The following is a 24,258-nucleotide window of genomic DNA, read 5'->3' on the forward strand; positions in this document are numbered from 1 at the left end:
GTTGAAAACAACACACTAGTACCTTTTTTGTCAGTAATTCCACATTTAAATAGTTTATCTTTAGGATTATCTTCTAGATCATAAATCATTTGGAAAACACCAGAGTTGGTACTTCATTTTAGATGTTTGTAAAGCCATTCAGTGACTTTACATTTTGTAAGCCTCTCTATAATATACAATATATTATCTGTTGATGGTTGCAGGGTCTGTCATACCTGGCTAGGTAAAGCATATCTAGGCACAGGCAGGAAATTCTGAATGCATATGTCAAATGTGCAGTAAAAAAGGCCACTTGTACAGTAGTGTACTTTCTGAAAAATGCACTACAGTTACATCTTAGTTAAGATAATCTAGCGATTTGGATTAAACTACAGTATAGGATATTTAGGATAAACAAGACAGGCCTGGTCTGCCTTGCACAGTAGCTGCAGGGCTCTGATGATTTTCCGTGAATGCTTGTTAAAATGATGAAGGAAAACTGAGTTTGTGAAATTTAGGCTTTTCCTACATCAAAGACAAAGTGATTTTTTAAATTATCATTGTTCTCAGTAAATTGTATTCCAAGTGTGCTGGTCCTTCTGTACTGATGTTTCAGATGCACACACTTGGGTTTAAGAGAACAATTTAAGACTTTTGTTTTTGCAAGGCACAGCTCTGCTTCTCTAGTTATTCAATTGTTTTTAAGCCAATAACATTGATCTGTTGCAGCTGCAAAAAAGGCCTTGGGAGCTGCATGCTGCTTACTAACTGTGCAATGAGTACCAGGGGCCTTTTTCCAACAGCTGCTTATTTGCTAACAGATTGCAGTGGTGGAGCAGATGTGTCACAGATAAAGTCTTTTTTTTTTTTTTTTTTTTTTTTTTTCCTTTAGACAAAGACAGATAACTTCTGGTGTATAGTTCACACCTAATGTTTAGGTTTAAAAAGAGTTAGTGCGTAAGAAAGATGTGATATATTTAACAATGCATTTGAGCCTATGATGTCCAGGAGGAGCCACATAGTGAGACTAAAGTAAAGTATTTTCCTTAAAAAGTATCCATTCTGTAATAACAATTTTCTTTAATTGTTTTTGTCACAAAGACAAACTAATTACTATGAATTTCTATGTCAACCTTTCAAAGTTATCTTCAAGATTTTTCAAAACTTGTGACAGTCAACTTCTTATATAGAAACTTCTCAATAATGGTCTATAATTTTAAATAATTAAAGCCATGTTATGGATTACTAAACCATGCTTTTGAGGTTTCAAAGCTAACATTTCATCATTTATAGAAATATTACTTTTGTTTCCGCTTTATCTATTCATAGGCAATACCAAAGGCATACTAGCATTATCTTATGTTGTCATCAAGACACATTGGTTTCAAGAAAGTGCTACTGTAGCAATTTCAGGATAACTGAAGGACAAATGCTCATTTTCCCTCTCTATATTATGACAGTCTACAAGGGATTCTATGACAAGGTTTCAAAATTGCCCCAGAACAAAATCATAGTTAAAACATTTCAGTGTCATTTTCTGGGATAAACTGAATACTCCAAATGCAAAGACAAAAGGACACTGCATTAGAAGAAAATTGGGTTTGATGTGAGGGGTTGAAATGAAATTTTAACCAATATGTTTCTAGTCACACTGTTCTCTGTTTAACCATTATATATTTTTTCTCCCCTCATTATTCAAATGGGGACAGTTTTTGGAAACCCTTCAACCTAGTCTTGTTTACAGTACAGCTATTCCTCTCTCTGAACACCATGTCCCACAGAGCTTTAGCTTATTTTGGAGAATTGCGTTCCCTGAAGGTGACTTAGCAGCAAAAATGAGATTATGTTCTATTGCCAGGGGTAAGCTATAGGAGTCTCCTGGTGGTATCTAATTTGTCAAGAAATGACGGCATTTTCCCCACGTCCCCATAGAGCCCACAGTGTACAAATTATATCAGACAAAGTTTAACGGCTCCCCTCCAGTGTATGAAATAAAGATTAGCATGCATTCAACCAGCAGCACCCAGGACCTTTAGACAGGATGCTGGCAATGAGGAAGCCTGAAAAACCCTTGACCATATGACTTCATTCATCCTGTATGCAAAAAGGAATTTAAATTAAACTGCTACCTTGGATAGTAATAGACAACAGACCATTCATCTCTCTTGCCATGATTAATTATCATAATGCAGATTGCAATTGAAATAAAATAAAGGACAAGTAGCCCACATACTGCTCTAAATGGAGGAGTTAAAAACATTAAGGGTAGTGGCTGTATATAAATCTGATTCTTAATTTAGAGTAGAAACACATTAATTGGTTATTAAGAAATCCAGACAAATCTTAATCAAACATGTTTTACATGTTTGATTGTCTATGAAAATACCTTTCCAAACAAAACATGTAATATACCCTGAATGGCATGGAAAAAAACGGCGTGCATATTATCCAGAGGGTGGGCTGGTAGGAGGAATACATCTGCATGGCAGGAATGTGAAAATGTACGACAAGCATGACACTTCCACAGTTTAAACAGATTTCCACAGGAAAGAGCTTTTTGTGAGTGGGAGTACAACCTTTTTGAGAAAATTCACTATATTGCACCGTTCACTAAAATGTAAATAAATACACAAATAAATGTCAGATTTCCCTCTGACTGATCCATAACCACTTAATGAACAGCTTTCATATGCATAAACAATACTTTCTAGTTATATTATATTGGCATCCATTGCTATTATAATTAATAGAATCTAACTACATAAATTACTACACCAAGACAAGTGCAAATATAAGATGTCACTATATTTCAATGGTTGTGTAATTGTGTTTCCTTTTTTTCGTATTGCAGAGTTATGAGTGTGTGTGTAACTCTGGCTGGGAGGGGGAGTTCTGCCAACAAGAAATTGATGAATGTTTATCGCAGCCCTGCAAAAACAACGCCACCTGCACAGACCTTCTCAACAGCTACAAGTAGGTGTGCGAGCCGGCCCGAGGGCGCTGTCCTCACGAGGTGCATCAGTCACTTAATAAATGCAGAAAAAGAAGCCGTTCAGAGATAGCAATATGTCCTTCCACTGGCAGCGGACATAATGAATTGCAGATGGCAGGTAAAACAAATGAGTCAATCAATGGCTCACAGCATGAAAAGGTTTCAGGGGATCTGTGACTCATTGGAGGAAAAAGCTGGTGTATCTGCATCAGCTAATGTCCTCCTCTCGCTAGGGAGACGTAAAACCGCTTCAGGTGGATAAGTTGGGGGATGAAAAGGAATGCAAGGTGGAGTGGTTAGTAGTGCTTGGGTACTCACTGCCACCAAGTGGAATATTCACCTGCCTTAAGAGCGCATACTTCAGAAATCTCTGTTTTCCTGTCTCCATCTCTCTCTGTCTGTGTCTAGCATGCATACAATTCCATTTAATCCCCACTCAGTGTTCTAACCTCCTGTGTCCTACATTCAGCTGTCCAGAATTAAAAGCTGCTCTGACCAGAAGTTCAATTAACCTTTAAATTCCCTGCACTGTCTTACACAAAGATCCAGGAGTGCTGTGCCAATACATGGACTGCACCACTGTGCACTTGTATGCAGAAGAATGTGTCCTGCAGATCATTTGAATTATTGTGGTAGTTTATGTACAGCGCCACACAGTACCACTGCTATTAAAATTTTTTGCATGATTGTCCCAAAGATAATGACACCCTTAACCTTAGGGAAAACTACTAAATAAGTTGTAAGTTGTGTTTCTTTATTTAGGATTCATTTTAAGTTATGCCACAATGACCTCTACAGCGCCATATCTCCTCTCTGGTGTTTCCAAGGTGTTTGTGCTCGCCAGGCTGGACAGGTGTGGACTGTGCAGAGGATGTGAATGAGTGTGATTCTGGGCCCTGTCTAAATGGAGCTCAGTGTCAGGAGTCAGTTGTACCTGGGGAGTTCTTTTGCACCTGTCCCCCCTTCTTCAGTGGCCCCTTGTGCAACCAGCCTTATGACCCCTGTGACCCCCTCCACAATCCGTGCCTGCACAACTCCACCTGCCTGACACGCTCCAATGGAACAGCCTTCTGCAGATGCCCAGCTGGTGAGTGAACACACCGCCACAGCCTCATACTAATGTTGCTTTTTTTCTTTTAGCCCACTTTTCGAGAGTAACTACACCATTTTGTTCAATAGGTTACTGTACATAGACAAATTGCACTTTTTAAAGCTATAGTGCACCACTATTTTATATTAATGAACATCTGTTACATTCAAGCCATTGCCAAAATGAGTTGATACAAAGCTAATATAGCCTATCAGCTCCACAAAACTATTTCTGTATTGCCCAGAATGGCTGTTTACAAAATGGTGTAGTCCGGGGACATTCGCGTGCAGAAGCTCAAGTGATGTGTTTTATGTCACCGCTGAGAAAGGATAACAGCAACTGTCAGCTTTGGAGACAAAGAGGACATAAAAAAAGAATCTTTAATATTTTTTTAATCCTCAGTGTTAGCAACTGCATGGAGGAGGGGTGGGGATGGTGTGCGATCACTGAGGGCTTGCGTCATGTGGATGCTCCAACATTGTTGTTGTCATTACTTAGAATTCCTCATGGGGGCGACAGAAACTATGCACTTTAGCTTTAAATACTTTGCCAATTAATGCATTTTTTTTTTTAACCATGGTTGATTCATATAAATAATAATAAAGTAATACTTTCATTTTGTGCAGTCAGGTGGCCAATAAAACTAACATGATCGATTATGACGTGACATTATACAATACATACTGCCTCCTCATACAGTATGATGATTATTTATGGAAACCTTGCCGGACCGGGCCAAGACCCAGATAAAAATCAACATCAGAGTTTTGTTCAATTAAATGCATTTTTTTTTTAACTTACATAACAAACGCCAACTATAGGTTATTTAAGCTAGATCATATTAGCCTAATGTGTACTTGTCAGCACTTAATACATTTGGCTTGTCATTGCAATCAATTCTTGATTAAACCCTTCTTTCTGTTTTGCATAAAGCTTTCACTTATTTTCCTTTCTTTGACTCATTAACTGTCCAAACAAGTCATCTGGATAAACCCATTAGCGCCAATCAGTATGGCAAATGATAAAAGTCTTTTTAACCGTGCCTCTTACCATTTACTATGTTTTGGTCACAGCAAATGCACCAGTCAGTGTTACCTTTGAAAATTGTGTTACAACTGTAGATAGGAATAAGCAGGATAAAATATGGACACGTAAACTACACTATCTGTAACTAATAATTTAACATGAAATGCCAATATGTACACATCAGCTGTTAAAATTGCACAGTACCATAATTCCAAATTGAAAATATGCTTTGGATTTACCTCCACTTTTTGTTAAACTAGTTTGTTAAAAATCTAACTGTACTAGCAGGTTCCACTAGCAAGCCATCTTATCTTATCATACTGTATGTTCTGACATTTGTAAATGTAGATACTTGCTCTTCAAGGATATCCGTACAATAAAGAAGCATGTTCATAAAGGGGCAAACAAAGTAAATTTCACTTGTCCTCTAGTGCACTGTTTGGAAGCCATTAAATGAACCTCATGCATACTTGGATGGTAGTTTCATCCTTTGTGGGAATTCAAGCTGTGGTCAAAAGTTTTCACGGTGAGGGAGATTATCCAAAAAATCAATACAAACAACTTACTACTCTTGAAGCAAAATTAATTTCTCTACTGTCTATTCATATGCTCAGAATGCTAAATTTTAAATATATTTTACTTAATACTGCCAAAATTTGGCTTAATAAATGTTCTTAGCTTGTGTTTCTCGTGTTTGATTATATTTGTGTCGAGCGACAAACAAACTGTGTCACTGTTGGAATCCGGTGTAACAGACATGAACTCACACAGAAGAATATAACTACAATTGGTTAGCAGTGATACTAAAGAGGAATTCAAATTACTGCAAATGTAAAAGCTTTGAATAAAACTGCTACCCTACTGTAATTTAGATATTTAAAATAATCAGATTACTTTGTGTATGTAAAGCATACTGGTTTTACTCTTGCTCCCTCATAACATTCCGAAATACATACATACTTTACACAAACTACTGATATTCAGCACATTAAAATACATTTTATGTTCAATTTACAAGCTCTGTCAGTTAAAAAAATGCTATATTTTAGTAAAATGACCTGTGAGGTAGTTTATCAAATGATATATTGTTTAAACATTCAAACATATCAGTGTGCAGGTGAAGATGCTGTAAGGTTGTGCTGTGCCTAATGGCTCTATCAGCGCCGAGATGAAAAGATGTTGCCAGATATAAATAGAACCACTGGGTTAGTTTCAGAAGGCTTCCTTAGAGAGGAATTGGGAAATTAGGTACTGGCTGCATACATTGCACCAAGAGCTTTGCGTGGGCTTGGTCGTCTTCACTTCACACATTATTGTGACTCACTGCTCTCCATTATTATTCACCATAAATCCATCCTACAGTACATAGCTTATACTCAGCGAACGCAGAGCTGTTATACGACCCATTTTACAGACTTGTTATTTACCATTCAATGTAGGTTATTTGTCAAGGAAATTGTGTAGGCCTCACATTATTCCCAGGCCTAATTAAATTGGAATACGTCTGCCTATGTCTGCCAGTTGACTGCTATAAGCAAATCTCATCCCACACACTCGAGATGGACACAGACACACACAGTAAACATTATCAAGGTTAACTTGTAATAAAATCCTCACCAATTAGCCACTTTGTCCATGGCTTTTAGTTGTGCTTATTTGCATGTTGTTTGGTAGAAGTGCAGGGTACGGAAATGACTGAATGAAGGAGATGGGGTTTGATGCGTTTATAAAACATGAAATGGCACACGTCTCAGTAAAAGACCTTGGTTGTGTAATTGGCACAAAATAGTGTATGGCACCAATGTGTACTTAAAACACGCTTATGTGCACTAAACTGCACTGTATTAAAACGCAAAACCTCTCATTTTCCTTTAGATACTGTATCTTGAGTAATGAAATAAAAGCATAATGGTACACATTCCAAAACAAAATACGGGCAGTGTGTGGGCACAGTTGGAAATCATGGCAGCTGCACCATGGTAAAACATGCCTTAGGGTAAACATGAAGGTTTGTGCTGTTAACGAGGCTGTATTATGGAATAGATCAGTTGTCTAGACATGGGGTGTATTTTGCAGCCAGAGGAGTTATTTGAACTGCGCTTGAAGCACTCCATGCTGTTTCACCAATTTTAACATTATGACATCGGCTCATTTAAACATTTTAGATGTTTAGATATGGTATGTCGATGGAGATGGCTCGGTCAGCAATGTGTGTATATATATATATATTGGTATCAGTGTAAATGTTGGCCGGCAAGTGACAAGAAATTGCAGTATAGAAATGGCAAAGGTGTTGATAATTAAGTAAGGCCGTTATATAGTCTGTCCACCAGAGAGCACTGACAAGCTAATGTTTGAACTGGAAAATTTCCTGCTCAGTATATCTTTGTTATGATTCTTCAGAAACACTGCTTTATGGTAGCCTCGTGAGACCGTCCTGATCTCGCGAGCTCCAGTTTTTCACTCGCAGATCAGTCTGGCATCTTGAGGCAGAGAAAATTTGGAGCCGTTAGCCAAACGACCGGGCCAATCAGCGTTGGTTTTGAGGTGGGTTAGGTGGTGATAGACCGATGGTTTATCCAATCAGCTAACCAGTATTATCAGCCAGCGGTAGCCCTAATTCTGTTAGCCACTCGCTAATGCTTTTTTTCTCTTGGATCCTTCTTTTGGAATATGGTCCGGGAACCTGAAATGGTGACTTTTATTGCTAAATTCTCGTTACACAAATGGCAAATATCCTTTACCGACATGTTGCTTGCATGCTGAGCTTACGAGCTATGCTTTGCCTGCAGCAGCAGGGGCGGGCTTGTGGTTGTATTTTCATACGCTTCGTGGATCTGATTGGTTGATTTGGCCCGTCTATCACCAACATAGGTGATAGACAGATGGTTCATCCAATCAAATAACCAGTATTCCGCCCCTTCCCAAAAGTTCTCCAACGGAAAGTTTCCAGATGGATATTCCGAGCAAATGCGAAGCAATCCATCTGGCGGAGACAGGTTAGCTCTATGGGCTCCATACCAAAAATATTTGGTTAAATAAAATATTATAAGCCAATATATCATTGTTGGATTTTCATAACTCAAATATCTATATTGGTAACAGCTTCAGAAGTCTAGTATCAGTTAGACTCTCTGTTATATATTGTTAAAAAAATAAATAATTTATCATTTAAGGTGGGTTGGGAAACAAGTTGACCTTTACTGAAACTGGAAATGTTACCAATGTGCTTATCATAATAGACATAGTCATTACAAATAGGAAAGTACTTTCTCATTAGCTTAACTATTACATGCTGTATCTAAAATGCATCACTTTTTTTTTTATCTGCAATATTTTATTTGTTTCTACTCTTGTGTTTTGATTCTGGCTACATGCTTTTTAGCTACAGTTGTTGTTAACTGAAGAGGCACTGGTATCTAATGTGAATATACCCAGGAGACAACAGTAATACTCTGATAGTGGATGGTCACTGTCAAACTTTTTTAATAGCCACTCTTCTGACAATATCTGATGGCAGTTGGCAGGGCTCTTTCACTGAAGATAACCACTTTCACTGTGGGTTTAATGATCCTTTTTCTCAAACCTCCTGTACGTAATGTTTTTTGAAGCTAAGTGTGCGGCCATAGTTTTCCCAAGACACTTCACAGACTATATCAGTCTCAGAAAAAGGGTGATGTGGCAACTTTAGTGTTAGTCAGTTCAACAGGAACTTAAAGGCAGCCATTAGGAGGTGCCTACTGGGAGTAGTATTAAAGGGATTTGTAAAACACAGGCACAATGGAAATGAGTTTTGTCTACAAAGGTATACTCTGAGAACCCAGAGGCTAGAATAAAACCAGAGGCAGCTGAAAGAATCGTCTTAAAATAAAATAAAAGGGAAGCAGTTATCCTCTCTTGATTGTAGAGGGCTTCTGTAGGAAGTTTTTGCTCTCCCCAGCAGTGACTCTCTGCTGAAGCTCTGGCCAGGAGGCCTAAGTCATCTTGCCTGACCAGCACAGATGTTCCACTTTCCTCTTAATGAGGAGCCTCAGCAGGGAGTGCCAAACCTGATAGAAGAGCAACCTGAAAATGGGGGAGATAGGGTAGAGGTTGGGGTGAGGGTTACTGGCCGACAACCACAACAAATGAAACAAACACGCATAGCATCACTCACCACAGGTTATGGTACAAGGCAGAGTTACAACAGATTCCTGTACACAATCTATACTGTAAGTCTGGGTGTCCTTGCTCAGTTTGCTGATCAGAGAACAGTTTGCACTATTAAACTGCAGCATCCTAGATTGAAATCTGATCTTGAAACCTTAGTCTTTTAGTCTGTCAAGGATGCATTGTGCTTGCTTAGGTGAAAAATAATTGCAGGCTTTTTCTTTTAATTTTATCAAAACGTACAAGCTTCTTGGTAGGTAAAATATATTATTTTTTATTGTAATGGAAAAAGACTTAGATGTTGAAGCTACACATACAGTAATTGGTGTTAAAACATGTTACACACCATTAGTTCACAGTACTAAAATCAGTTTATATCTGTAATAGTCAAGATCGCTGCCTCAAAATCTATTTACGGAACACAAAGAATCCATGACAAATTTGAACTATTTTAACTACAACTAATACTAGATATGAAAACACAAAGTTCAATCCAAGAGATCCATAATGCATGCTTCATTTATTCTATATTTTGAAAAGATGCAAATAAAGTGCCATATTGTGGTTTGTACTGCTATGGGTTTTTATCTTAGAGATGCTAAATAATTAAATTCAAAACATGTTTTATTATTACCTTTTAATGAGATTGTAACAACTTAGACTTTAGCTTTTCAAGATTTGCAATTTGTAATTGATAATAATAATTTAAAGCAACAAGCTACAACGAACTTTGATTTTGTGTTGGTTTTTGCGTCCCTTGTGGACAAAAGTGGGAGTTCCCATGAGCACCACTGCCTCGTTTCGTAAAGATCTTGATCTGGCTAGTGCATGCATTTTTTTTTTTGGAAGTGAGTGAAGGAAAGACCAACTTATTTTTAATACTATTATTTTTTAATGTATTTTTTTAAGGTAATGTATCAATTTATGGAAGATTAACAACTGTAATATGACAAGGGTGGAACAAGGTAAACTTTGTTTTAGTACTGTTCATACACCTAGGTTACATGTAAGCCTACAACTAACAGATTTGGTTGCTCTGTAATAGATATTTTGTTGTCAACAAACAAGTTGTCAACATTCCCTAGTAATGTTATGTCTACATAATAATAAGCCAACAGCAAGACATGGCTCAGTAGCAAGGTTAACAAAAAAGGTTATGTTATAAGCCATTTAGCTAGCTTTGTTTTAGCTACTAACGTAAATTCATATATTGATATAAAACCACGTCTCGTATTCATGAATAAAATAGACATGTTACACACCTGTGTAGGAGGAAGAGGGCCAATTCAGGATCGGCTTTGAATTATTTCAAATTCCGCAATTCTCTCCATCTGTTAAATGACCAACCAAGGTTGACTCCTGTTTTCGCCCATCCTCTATTACTGTCCCTTTAAGCTTTTGTCACAAATATCCCCCTGCTACCTTTTAACTGGCTAAGGCAGTACTCACTGCGAAACTTTGCCTGGGAAGATGTAATCTTAGGTTCTTCTGGTCTGCGTGCAGAAATTGGACCCGGTAACAGGCATTAAGAATAACTATACAGAAATACCAATCTTCTGGCTGATTTTCTAGTTTGCTAGGGCATATAGTTGCATCAATATTAAATTGAATTTGTTTCACAATTAGTTAAAAACCACTTGTAGCTGATTTAAAGCTACAAGCTGATTTTATGTTTATTTGCAGATAAGCAATAACAAAGTATATGTATGTATTCCTAAATCCTTTATATTCAAAGGTTCTTTGAAATGGTAATGATGACCAAAAGTAATAATGTCTAACATTTTTATATTTACATAAGAACACATGACTGTAGGACTTAATGTTTTAGATTTATAAAAGACTTAATGAGTGTCCATTACTACATTTTCATTGGGTTTTGGGTGACAAGTTGGCATATTTCAGTGTTAAAAGTGAGCTATTTGACAAGGGGACAAGTGAATTGCCTCTAGAGTGGAGGAATATGATTATTGCAATATAGGGAATTAATTCAAAAACACTGTGTGGTCCCTCTACATGCAAAATCCATTTGGTCTCCATGGCTCACAATATCCCCAGAGGTGTTCCATGGCCAGATGGAGAACAAACCCGTTTATTTGCATGGCATGCTACACTAGCCTTCACCTTCCACAAGACTGAGTTTGTGTCCTACCAAACAGTTGGTTAATGAGCTACTGTGAACCTGTGCCAACATGGGAGTCAACACATACCTAATATGATATTGAAAAAGATGTGTTAAGAATATTTTTTGCCAAAGATGTCTTGGAAAAAGTCTGTCCTGCATTCATTTTAAGTGATAATTCTCTTTTTTTGTTTACGAGGAGGTAGAAAATATGACTTATAGTAGATGTATTTCAATCTATAAACCAGCTGCCCTGGCAGATGTATGAGAATATCACTGGTCTTTATTTCTTGTCTCAATATAGTAAAATATAGCACATAATGATTTTTAACTTTTGGGCCTACGCTACTAAATACATCCTTGTTTTATAGGCAGATATTCAAGATGATTAACAAGATTAAGTTTAGCATCCTAAACTTATACAATTTTGTATGTAAGACGCATTTACTGGCTAGTTCATAATATGCTTAATAATAATTTAAGGAGGAAAGTGCTGAGATTAAAAATCTCTTCAGGAGCATAATGGCTGCGATAGCAGTAGCATGTAGAATATATATGTTACATATAACTAGAAAACTAAAATAATTGTTGTATTTTGACTCATTACTTACATGTAATGTAACTAAACCAATATACTGTGACAGTAAGCCTCTACAATCTATAATCATTTCTCCCCATAGTATAATAACTGAGAACAAAAATAATTCAATGAAATCTATCTCACAGATTAATAGTCCATGACAGAGAGGCAGTCAATGACCATACTGTATTTAAGCAAAGTCCATGTAAACCACTGCTCTATTTGGAGAACTGCAGCAGTATCTAGTCTAATAATCTGAAAGTGAAGTCACACAGAGAAGCAACAAAATATTAAAATGAAGCAGGTGTTCAGTCTCAGTATGAGGGCGTGCCCCTTCAGTGAACAAAGGTCTCAGCACGCTGGTGATATTCAATTGCTGAGGGCAAAAGGTTGTTCTTTTGTTCCATTTTAGCTTTGAGACCTCTGTTTCCAGCCCGAACAACAGCTGCATCAATGAGCGCATAGTGTTTTTAGTGGTTTTCCCCTCATGAAAAATTCTCAGCCATTAGTAGCTTTAACATATTGGTGTTTAACCTCTGAATGCTTAACAAGAGGTAACCTACCCAAAATAGTCTCTATATAATAAACCTGTGGAGAATGGCCACATTCAGCGGCTTGGATTTAGTTTCAGATGTTAGGGGACACAATAAAGTCAGGGAGTCTACTTTATATGAATGCATAGTTACAGTTATAGAGATCTGATTTTGATTTGTAGTCACCAAATATTTCTTGCTTCAGCTTTTTATTTATAATCAGTTGTGTGTGTCCTTTTAGGAATGTCATAATATACACATTGTTTATTAAAAATACATACTGTCACCTGCAAATTAAAATAAACATAAATAATTTTCTTTCTTTATTTATTTAACCCCATCACAGCCCCAACAAGCTTCACCAATCAAAAGGTACCCTGTGTGTAGCCTGAGAGGCAAAACTCAGAGTAAAAACTGTCACCAAAGCACTCACTACAGCTCAGGAAGGTTATTTCTGTAAGCACAGGGCACCAGTCAAAGGCGACCTAGATGAGTGCATCTGGATTTGTATCAAGTTATGTTAAATTTATTTATTTCAGAAAGGGACAGTGTATATTAATGAATGTAAATATACAGGATTATAGCCAAATGCTAATTTCCATCCTTAGTCCCTGACAGGTTGATGGTCCCTATAAATGAAGTTAAATAAATAAAACAAATCAGAGTAAAACATCACAATAGAATATTACATAAATTACAGATCAACAACAGATTTCAGATTATCCCAGCTAATGACAACAGGTTTGATTTTGCAGTAGCCATGGTTTGGAAAATGAGGTGAGAGTTGATAATTCACATATTGTGCTTGGTATAGAGTTCCAGGTAGTGGTTGCTCTAAAAGAAAAAATAACCTGGCCAAAATGCACTTCTCCTAAAGGGAACAGTGCAGTTACCTCTGGAGCCTGCTCTGGTTGAGCTGTTTGAGTTTTTTTATATATATATATATATTATATTATATAGACAATTAAGGATTTTAAAAACTAATATAGAGTCAATGTATTTCACAGTGTTCTCCCAATCTAGCAGTTCAAGTTTCTTTGACAGTGATGGTACATTTTAGATTTTCTATCTAAAACGTTTATAGCTTTTAAGTCAGAATACTTTTTCATTTAGATTATGACATCTTGGCAGTAGAGGACACTGTTAATAGAGTATGTAGGGGTTTAGTCAAATTATAAAAAAAATAAAGGCAGAATCATGTCCCACACATTTCCCAGTGGAAACTATGCCCTTAAGCATAGCCAATATGTATAATTTAAACTGATGGTATATAAAGTTACAATCTCTTTTTTTGTTGACTAGCCAAGGGTGCGTTTAGCTATTTTTTTCCTCTATTGTCAGAAAGAAGACTCAACAAACTCAATGCAACAATAATTATACTGTATTAACTTTTCATGTTTATGTTAGCAAACACATTGTTACTTACATATGTAGTAGCAGCAGAGCAACATGGTCATCTTCTTTGGGAGTCCTCGTTTCTTGTCACCTGTCGAAGGCAAGCCCACTGTTTTCTCACATTTTAGCCCTGGTTTGTTCTGCCAACTGCTAAAAGAAAGAAAACATTTGAGACTTTCTGTGTCATATGACATACATGTTGATAACCTTCCAACTCAAACATATGGACCAGTAAACAGCAACATCCAGAAATTTGCATGGAGTTATAGACAGGGTGTTGATTCCCCGTGGGACTGGCAGTACTCACAAACATCATATCGAAGAGTGCCATTTGTTGATTTTCTTTTTTAAATATTGTAGCTTTAAAATTCACAGCATAGTCAGTTTTTGATTTTGCATCGTGGAGCACTGTTTGTAATTGAAGTGCTACAGATGATATAACAGAGGCACACAATTGAAGGCAACTCATGTATTTTCATCATTTTAGGTCATTTAATGGAGGTGGCTGTCTTTAGTGCAGACCTCTGAGACAACACACCTGTGCCCAGGCTGTTCCACATGGCTCTTTTCACTTCTTCTCCTTTAAACATTTAGCAGATTCCTGGTTTTATGGTACAGTATCTGTGCAAAGTAGAATAACAGTAGATGATAACAACATCAGCGGTATGTTGAGCAATGTTTAAGCCAGAGAGGAGCTGTGAGAAAGTGGCTACATTTCTACATAATGTATAAAAATAGGGTCTACAACAGCTGTACCGTTAACACATTTTAAATAAACTCAGTGTTTAATCATTTTGTGCTTTCATTAGCAGTACTAAGGAGGTGGTCCAGGTGTGTAGCAGTGGGGTAAATTGGCTGCAGTGGCTGGTGTTTACATGCAAAGAGGTTTCTATTCGTAACCCACTTATACGAGTAACCTAGATTTGGTCAGTGTATGTGAAGGACTCACAAGCATGTTGTAACCCTTGATTATGAGAAACACAACCATGATGAATAATTTGATATCTGCTTTGTCTGCCCATTTATATTTGTTTTTAATTGCCTAAATTTAGTTGTTTAGTATTTGTTTTACAGGATTGATGATGTGTCTGCCTGTGCCAGATGTGTCTCTTATTTACAGACAAAATATTCGTTATTTGATAAATGTTTTGCAACTGACAGCTCTAGAACAGTTATCTTGTAAAGGCAGGATTGGTAACTATTTCCTATATACACTTTTTTATATATTGTTTGATATGGTCTTTACACTCCAACAGCAATAAATAACATATGGGCTCTGAAATATTAGCGAAAAAGATCCGCCATCTGTAACTGCTGGAAACCTGTAAAAACGCCCACCAATCACTGTCTCGCGGTCCACTTGGAAAGAACCAATAAAATGCCTTCTTGCCCCGTTGCGCATACTGTACAACTCCTGTGTACGAGCCTGAGCTCAATGCGCTTTGTCACCGCATTGCTAACAGTGCGTGACAGTAATCGTGTTTGTTTTAAACATTTGTTCTGATAATATTAGGTGTTTGCTTACCGGGAAATGAGACATGAAGTAAAATTGCGTTCTTTTCTTCATCTGCTCTGAAGCAGTGACACAGCGGTTCTCCTGCACGCTTGTGTGTGGATCGGAGCCCTATCGGAGATGCTACTTTCAAACCTTGCTAGCTTTTCAACATTACCCACCCTGCCTTTAATCCTATAGAATCTTACACAAAACTTTGTTTTTGTTGCCATTCGTGTTGCTGCATGCACATCAATGATGTAACAGGAATTCAAAAACACTCCATCAAATTTGTCTCTGTGCAGTGATGGATCAATGCAGCCACACTCTTTCTCATTTTATTTTTATTTTTGCTTTCTGTGTGAATGCAGACTGCCACAGCAGACAGCAGTGTTCGCACATTTTTCATGTCACCAAAATCCATGGTAAGCACACAAAGTGCTATAATGTTATTCTTAAGAGTATCATTAATCCTTTTGTATCAGACGGAGGTTTTTGCTCAGTCAAAGAGAGTAGCATACTGTTTTTTTTCTGACATGTCACTTGGGGAACACCAAATGAGAACAGTACAGATAAGAAATCTGTTTAGGCTACTGTGTTAATTTTTTTTGTTATAATTAATAACTCATAACTCGTGTTTATTAAGTTCAAGGTTGACAATTTGGCATGTGTGCAGTACAAGATGAAAGCTCATGGCGAGTTTAAAATAGATGTTCAAGCTCTCAGGGACATGGTTGTGCTTTAATGGCGATCTGCCCTGTTAGATTTTGATAGTGATGCATTGCATGGAAGAATTAGCACAATTTCAGCCGTTATTACATACAACCATAACCCATGATATTTGCAGTGCTTGTTGCATTAATGCATCATATGCAAAACATCATCAACCTAAACGTTTTACTATTCGATTCTAGGGCTGGGCGATATGGTTGAAAACTGTATCACGATATAAGTTTTTCATATCGGTCGATATCGATAATTATTGATATTTTTTATGACCTATTTAAAATAAGGACCAGGAGAAAAATATATTAAATTTAAACATTTTTATTTTAAACTTAACCCTGCTCTGATTATAATCCCCTCAGTTATAAAAGCAGAAATGTCAACACAACCATGGAAAACACTCAAATAATTACAATGTAAACAGGTCTAAAATCACAATGAACACTTAACAATTATCTCTTAACATTAAGGTGCAAAATTAAAGAATAAGTAAGAAATGCTTAATAAAGTGTCATAAAATAGTGCAAAGTGTTAGCTAAATATAAGAAACCTGAGAAGGAACTATTTTCTGCAGGTTTAGTGCTAGGTTGGTAACCTGGCTTCTGGACAGTGCTCAGCATGTCTGCCTTCGTTATTTCTTTGTAGCGTTTAGTAAGGCGCTGATGCGGAGTACCTCTCCATGGTGGTCTGCTGCTAGTGCCGTGTTGCAGCTGCTGACTTTTCCTGTTTTATCAACGATTTCCTCGCTCACTGCGGCACTCACTTTCCACTCCACGCCGGTTCTGTTATTGAAGAACACGAGACAGCGATGTGGCGCAACCAAACATGATACTGTTACATGATTGGCTGTTAGAGTGTCACTTCCTACGTTGCTAGGTTGCCAGAGAGTGAGGGCCTTTGTTCATGCAACCAAACTTAATTCACAACCTCTGGTTTCTTTTGATGAAGAAAAACAAGTTATCGAACGTTTTATCGACCGCATTTTCTATTGATATTGATTGTGTCTATCGCGATACATGTCGTTATCATTTTATCGCCCAGCCCTATTCGATTCTGTTTCTCATCTCATATTTCATCTACACCTTTTCCCATCACCCTTGAGAAAAACCATGCATGGTCTGAACTATGCACGAGGTGCGCTAACATTCTTTTTTATGTATACCAGATTATGTATGGGACATGGTGTACAGAATGCATGTTTTTTGTGCAAACTCATTATTTATACATGTGGCCTTTAAAAAATTACACTGATGAGGGTGTTTTGTTTGAAGGTGAAAGCTTTAAATGCAAACAAAAGTCCATGGTCTATGGGATGTGTATTTGTGCATTGTGTTGTGTTACAAAAAAAAACCATTAATACAGAAAACTTGGAATGATGATGTATTTTGGTTTCAGCATTTAAAGGGATACGCCACTGTTTGTTGAAATAGGGCTTATCATGGTCTCCCCTAGCTTTGGATAGGTGAGCCAATGCATTTTTTGTGCATGCATTGTTTTAGTCCGGTGCAACACTGGCAGCGCCGCCGCTAGTTAGCTTACCGTAGTGAATGGAATCCCATGTTGCCGGTTAGCATGTTGTGAGTAAAAGTGAGCCAACAAAAGACAAAAAAACAACCTTATTACTTGCACTGAGACAAAAAATGCGTTGGCCCACCTATCTACAGCCAGGTTAGACCGTGATAAGCCCTATTTCAACAAACGGTGGCGTATTCCTTTAAAATCATACACAGATTAAGCGATCAGTGAAGTATGATACTTGAGTATTGTTAGACAGCTTACTGACATCACAGACAAAGACCATAATCTATATTGCACAAGCAGAGTGTAATATAATTTTTTTTTTTTTTAAATGAGAAATTGTTACATCAGACTGACAGCAACTTTGAAAAGAAGACTATAGTCACAAATGTAGCAGTCCAGACCAAATTCACACTGTTAAAATGGAGACATCACTCATTTTTCAATTGAAACGTCCATCAAAGTTAGTTCGCTATTCACTGGGGATTACCCACAATTTCTTCTCCTCGGAGACATTCGTTGGCAGGAGCAGTGATCACATACTGTAGCTCCAGCCAGATGATGGAATGACTACGTATGCACACGCCTTGGGTATTCCTCTCTGTACTCTGTCAAAGAGGAGCCTCCAGTCACTGCTCAGTGGCAGAAGATGCATTACATTGCGGTGACATTCGAAATAGTCCCTGAGGTTTTCCACCATTGCTTTGACTGACAGACCAGCTTGGGAAACCTGTGCTGTCCCATAATTCACCAGATGCTCTGTGCTCTCTGTGGTCTCATGGATTCCCTCTCATTCTTACGTCCCAAGATGCACAGAGCTGCGTCAGTGTCGCTGTCGTACTTTTTCTTCATTAGCGTCACTCTAGCTGCATTGGAAATTGTTCTTTCTGCCTTTTAAACATAATCGTATACAATATTGTTTATTCAGCTGATAACAAATGAACAGTGAGAGTTGCTTGGAGAGCTACATCCTGTTGTTATGCCATATCATTTGTACTGACCTTCATCTGACTGAATAGCAAACCACAAATAATAGCTGACAATTGCTACATCAATCTGCACTCTGAAATGTATGATCTATATATACTATTATTGTATAATTGTCTGCCATCTGTTTGTTTTTCTTTTGTTTGTAATGACAAAAAGCATTGTTCACATTACAGAGCATTATGTGGTGTTATCTCGTGATGTAGGGTATCATTACATACTGTACAGCAGAAAAATGGCAAACCTAATACATGGTAATCATGGAGTAATCAGTAGATACAATCTTATATACATTTATAGTGATGCATAATGTAATATAATGTAAACCATATCTTCATATTTAACTGCCTCCTTAGGTTTCACATTTTTACATTTGCAAGATTAAACATGCGCTTTGTCTCAAATAATTATAAACCTCATCATTGTTAATACAAGTACTTCTCTCAGATGAGAATTCCTACTTACACAAGCCAAAACCCATCATAGTTCAAATAGCTCAGAGTTCTAAACGAGAATAGTGAAATTGGACAGGAAATGGTTGCTCATACCATGACAAATGCAACAGCAGTCTCAGAATGCTGATAGTCAATGTTACAGAAGCAAATGATGGACATAAGGAATTGATAAGTTAGGCATGATCGCTTATCCTTGGTGTCTTGGATTTTTAGGTCCGAATGTCATTTCTTTGACTTTATTTTATTTATTTTTTTTATCCAAATTGAACTTAACTTATTGAATTAAGCAGTTTGAATATACTGTAGTTTTTGATGTTTCCTATCTGAGTTTGTGAACCCAATAGATGTACATATACTGGAATTTAAAAAAAGTTAATTGCACAAATTAAAATTTACTAGAACTTGTTTAAAAGTGGGAATTTAGACCACATTAATTAAAAGATATTTTTTCAAAGAAATCGATGGTATTTCAACATAATTAGTAGTGATTTAATTTCACAATTAGCTTTTCAGTTGCTTAAACAATTCTGGTCTTCATTTATTATTCTTTTATTCAGTTTTACTTCATAAACCTACCTAATTTAGTTTGACTCTTCAGCAGAAACCCATCATATGGACCAGACCAAGACCAAGCACCAGAGGAATACCTCTGACAGGCAGAACATTACAAGCTCCCAGGCTGCCTTCAAAAGTACAACAAAACATCCATGCTGATCTGCTTAGCCATCCTGCCCCTCAACCCTCTAATGAACGAGGGCAAAATAGCTCTTGGGTTTAGCCTCTCTCTCTTACCCTAACTTAACAAGATGTCCCCCCCCACTTGCTCGATTTCTCTCACACACACAGACATATATGCACAATGGCGCACACAGCAACACACCTCCCAAACCCCAAACCACTAACCCTCAGACCAATCTGTCTGTGGCACTAAAGTATTATTAGACTTGCACACTCTCAAAGGGGAAACAGTGAGTGCTGAGAGCAGGAAGATGAGATATGCTACAGGGGCTACTAGTTCCATTAAAATGGCATTCACTGGGGTCTTTGTTCTCATCGGCCCTGACGTTTTTCAGGATGTAGTGGGGTTTCCTCATCCATGACCATCTCATCTATCTTGCAGGATTTGAAGGAAGTTGGTGTGAAATTGACACCAATGAGTGTAGCTCAAATCCATGCCAAAACCAGGGCAACTGTGTGGACCGGGTCAACAGTTACAGGTAAAATGTGTTATCCATAACCAGCTTTTCATTTCTTAGTGGCCAGAAAATGTCAGGCTTTCTAGTAACTTTAAATCCAGTGTATCAGTAACCTTCATTTCTGTACATGTTTCAGGCCATTAAACTGTAATTTTGATACACTGAGTTAATAGATTTGCTCTGAGCTCATTTTTTAATGGATTTAGTTATGTACCATTTTAGGTTGAAATTAGGTCAAATTGTTAATAAAAATCTGCCTTAATTGCTTGTCATGCAGCCCTTATTGTTAAACAGTCAAAATCCATGTTTATGTCACTGTACTGTACAGTATGTGCAATCAGACTAAATATCATCATTACATTTCTATAGATTCTTTCCCTCTGTGCATGTGCCAGGACATAGATAGATCTTCTATTTTCCATCTGAGACCAAAATATCAATATTAATGAATTTTTCCTATCCAGCTGTGATTGCAAGATAGGATTTTCCGGCCTTAACTGTGAGGAAGACATCAATGAGTGCACCTCTAGCCCCTGCCACAACTCTGCCATTTGTCAAGACCTCGTGAACAAGTGAGTATGAATATAACTCCTTGTTTGCTCAAACTTTGCTCCTTAGCCTTCATTCACTGTGCGCTTAAAAAAAAAGTGCATATCGGTTAAGGCCAGGCAGCATTCATTTCTTGCATTTGTTTTAAAAGGAGAACAAAACCGAAGAAACCACACAAGGTTGTGATGCTCCTCTTCAAAGTGTTCTGGTTTATATAACAAGCCTGTCTTCATCCTTGACACACATAAGCTGCTATTCTAAAGACAGAGAGCAAATTCAGCAGGAACACATCATGTATCTAGATTGGGCTTTACTCCACTGGTGCTTCTCTCTGCTGTGCTTAATGGGAGCCCCGGGGCTTCCAGGCTTAGTCGGACAGATGGGTAGCGAAGTCCCAGGGCCAATTTGAGTCCTAAATGGTTTGTCTCCAGTTTGAATCCCGTCATTTCCCTCCCATGTGACCTGGCCCTGCTCAGAGCTCTCCCCTGATTGCACAGTCCAGGGAGTTCACATCAGGTGTGTTTTAACCTCGCTGCCCACCACAAACACTGCACACACCACTTCCTCTGTCTCCCTGACCCAACAAGTCGAACAAGTCCATCTGTACTGGGGTGATGAATCAGACTCTGCGGTATACTCTCTGAGCTCTTGCTGTCTTTTTTTCTTTTCATTATATACTTTGAGTTTGACTCTGTAAAAAGCACATTATTTGGTCTCATCTTTGTATGTACAGTTGAGGCAAACACATATGAACTAATTGTGACTGAGAAAATGTTAATTATTTTGACAGATATGTCTCAGATCAATTCAGCCTTTAGAGTTGACATAATTAGGCAGCAGTTCCGTTGTGGCATAATAAATACCATTTAACATATGACAGAAATGTGATGATGTTATGTAATTGGTCTACTGAAGAAAAATTATGTCTTACTAATCAAAATATGTAGTTTAGATTTTAGCACAGAGGTGTCTAATTACATGTCTTCTTATTATCTCACTTGCAAACAGGATAAGCATCTCCTCTGAGGTGTGTGGTCAGGTATTAGACCCACCGACAGCTGCAGAGAGGGATTTGAATTGAGTTAAATGGGTCTTAATACGCACCCTTTGTTTGTCTTGGTGGGTTTGGAACACATGTACTGTTTTTCGCCTTCTGCAAGAGTGTGTGCTGTTTTTGCTGAAATAAAAATAGTATTTTAAAGTTACAGTTAGAACTGAATTAAACACAAATCAAAGTATGCTATAATTACTGTCGGACACACTGGTCTTCACTGGATTTCACTTTATTTCCTAATGATTGAGTGTTATCACATCTTCCTCAGGTTCCACTGCATTTGCACTCCTGGTTATTTTGGAACGCTGTGTGACCTGGATGTGAATGAGTGTGAAGTTTCACCTTGCCTACACGAGGGCATCTGTATCAACACACCCGGGGGCTTCAAGTGTGTCTGTCGCCCTGGATACTCAGGTAGCTCTTTTGCCCTCAGGTGACATGAAGATCAATAGGAGAGTCTAAAAAGCTTATCAAGACTGCTGCGGCCGCACGCTCTTGAGGCAAGTCTGACACAGATCTGGCTTAGTGTAAAAAAAACTGCTACACTATACTCACTTTTAATTAGCCTGCCTGCCTCTGCAAGATACAGTGCCTGTCTTTCAGTAAAGCTAACAAGAGATAAATTCATGTCACCTGTTTTATCTGATGAAAACATCTCAGTGTCTGTTAGTTGCCTTTATTTCGTTTCATCAGCCTCTTTGGTCTCAGAGCGCTATTGTTGTTTTACTTCAATCCATTTGTCTTATTTTCCACTCAGACTGATATCAAGCTATTTTAGCGCATGTGTGTGTATATGTGAGTGTGCACTATCTAAAGCCAATTCCTGTCAGGTACTGGGAAGATTAATTTCATTTGTCTTCCACATTGTATCATCAATTTATTCTTCCACAGTTGAGAGGGGGGGGGCAGGAGGGGAAATCTCTGAGGTATTGCTACTCTGGAGAGCCAAACCTGACACACATGGCCCAATTCCCACAGAAGCAGCTTTTATTATTAGGCCTACGCACAGCATAGTACAAGTCATTACTTTTTCTGTTGCTCTAAGCTCATCTGAGGAAACAGGGTTCCCCAAGAGAGCAAGCGGCCAGAGGATACAGTTTGGATTGGCTCAAACAAACTAGAACTTATACAAAATATTTGCTTTAGTAACGCGTGCAAATGCATTGCAACTTTTCACAAAAACACAAACGGGTTTGTGGTGCTACTGTAGCTGTGTGTGACTTTTTATTCTACTCTGATAGTAAATTTGCCGTTTTAGTTTGATTCATCACATCATGTTTGTCCAGCCTGATTGGATTTGATTGAAATGTTATTTTGCTTTGATGGTATGATGTGTCATCTCCTCTATTACTGGGATACTGTAACTCGTTGTGTCACCTGATGGTATTATCATATTATTTGCTTCAGCCATCAGGGTAGTCAAGGGTGTTTTTTCGCATATTGAATGCCAACATTCATTTTGACTGTAACAGCTGAAGCTGCTTACTAATAAATCAGTCTTGTGCTATACCTACTCACTTTCATGGATGTGATTAAGCTATAATGACACTTCATTCCCACCTGCATCACTATTCATATTGAATTTTCTTAGTGGTTGGTCAGTGAGGCAGTGCATTATTTTATATAGATGTTTTTTTCTGTTGTATAAATGCTCAGACTATTAACACTATGTTGAGCTTTTTTTATTTATTTTTTTACATGTTTGAGCTTTGAGACATAATTGATGTAAAAAGCCAGAAAATTGTTCTCTTCACATTTCTGACACTTCTGCCAGTTTTTTATATATATACTGTATATATTTTTGCCTTTCTAAAAGTCTCTGTGACCCACTTTGAGGGTAGACATTAAGATTAAAAAAACAGCTTTTTTGTCTTTATCTTTTCCTAACTTCTTAGCAAGCCAGGTGTTAATATAAATCACTTGTTCAATTTTCGTTATGGCTTTAACCTAACCACATGCTTTATTTCTATATACAGTGTAATTTTGCTCTCCATGTGTCATCTTGACAAACACTATAAAGCATGCCGTTTCTTACACTGTAAGATAGTCTTGGCAGTTGCCAAGATCTCAGCTCTCTGATCATTATTTAGGATGTTTTGTCTAAAAGGCACTGTAATTCCAATAATGTATTATTTATGTGCACATACTGTAGGCACTGTGCTCTGTACTGAGGTCAAAAGTCATTACAGCGACATGATTAATGGGTAATTGTTTTTATATAAATCACAGTTTAAGCACACTATTCGTCACCTTCTGTTTTCTCTTCTTCACCCATCATTAAGGAGCATGTTCCCCTGAGTGATGGTACAGTGCAATCAGCACATTGAGGCAGCTTCCTCAGTCAGCACATTGTCAGATGATTTTCTGGCCCTGGCAATGCTGTTTGCTATTAAGGCTTCAGTAAATTCCGTCTTTTGC

The 24,258-nt window shown here is 37.6% G+C and overlaps 1 protein-coding gene across 5 annotated transcripts in view; it reads left to right on the top strand.

The window, feature by feature from the left end:
- The window catches only part of eys (eyes shut homolog), a 174,358-nt gene that overhangs the window by 66,757 nt on the left and 83,343 nt on the right, over positions 1-24,258 (top strand). For all 5 annotated transcript variants that reach the window (XM_028603256.1, XM_028603257.1, XM_028603259.1 and 2 more), the window contains 5 exons: positions 2,831-2,952; positions 3,799-4,058; positions 20,162-20,258; positions 20,702-20,809; positions 22,109-22,254. In XM_028603256.1, the coding sequence (XP_028459057.1) occupies positions 2,831-2,952; positions 3,799-4,058; positions 20,162-20,258; positions 20,702-20,809; positions 22,109-22,254 (733 nt within the window). The remainder of the gene's footprint in view (positions 1-2,830; positions 2,953-3,798; positions 4,059-20,161; positions 20,259-20,701; positions 20,810-22,108; positions 22,255-24,258) is intronic.

This window comes from Perca flavescens, chromosome 17 (assembly GCF_004354835.1).
Source record: "Perca flavescens isolate YP-PL-M2 chromosome 17, PFLA_1.0, whole genome shotgun sequence".
NCBI classification, from domain to species: domain Eukaryota; kingdom Metazoa; phylum Chordata; class Actinopteri; order Perciformes; family Percidae; genus Perca; species Perca flavescens.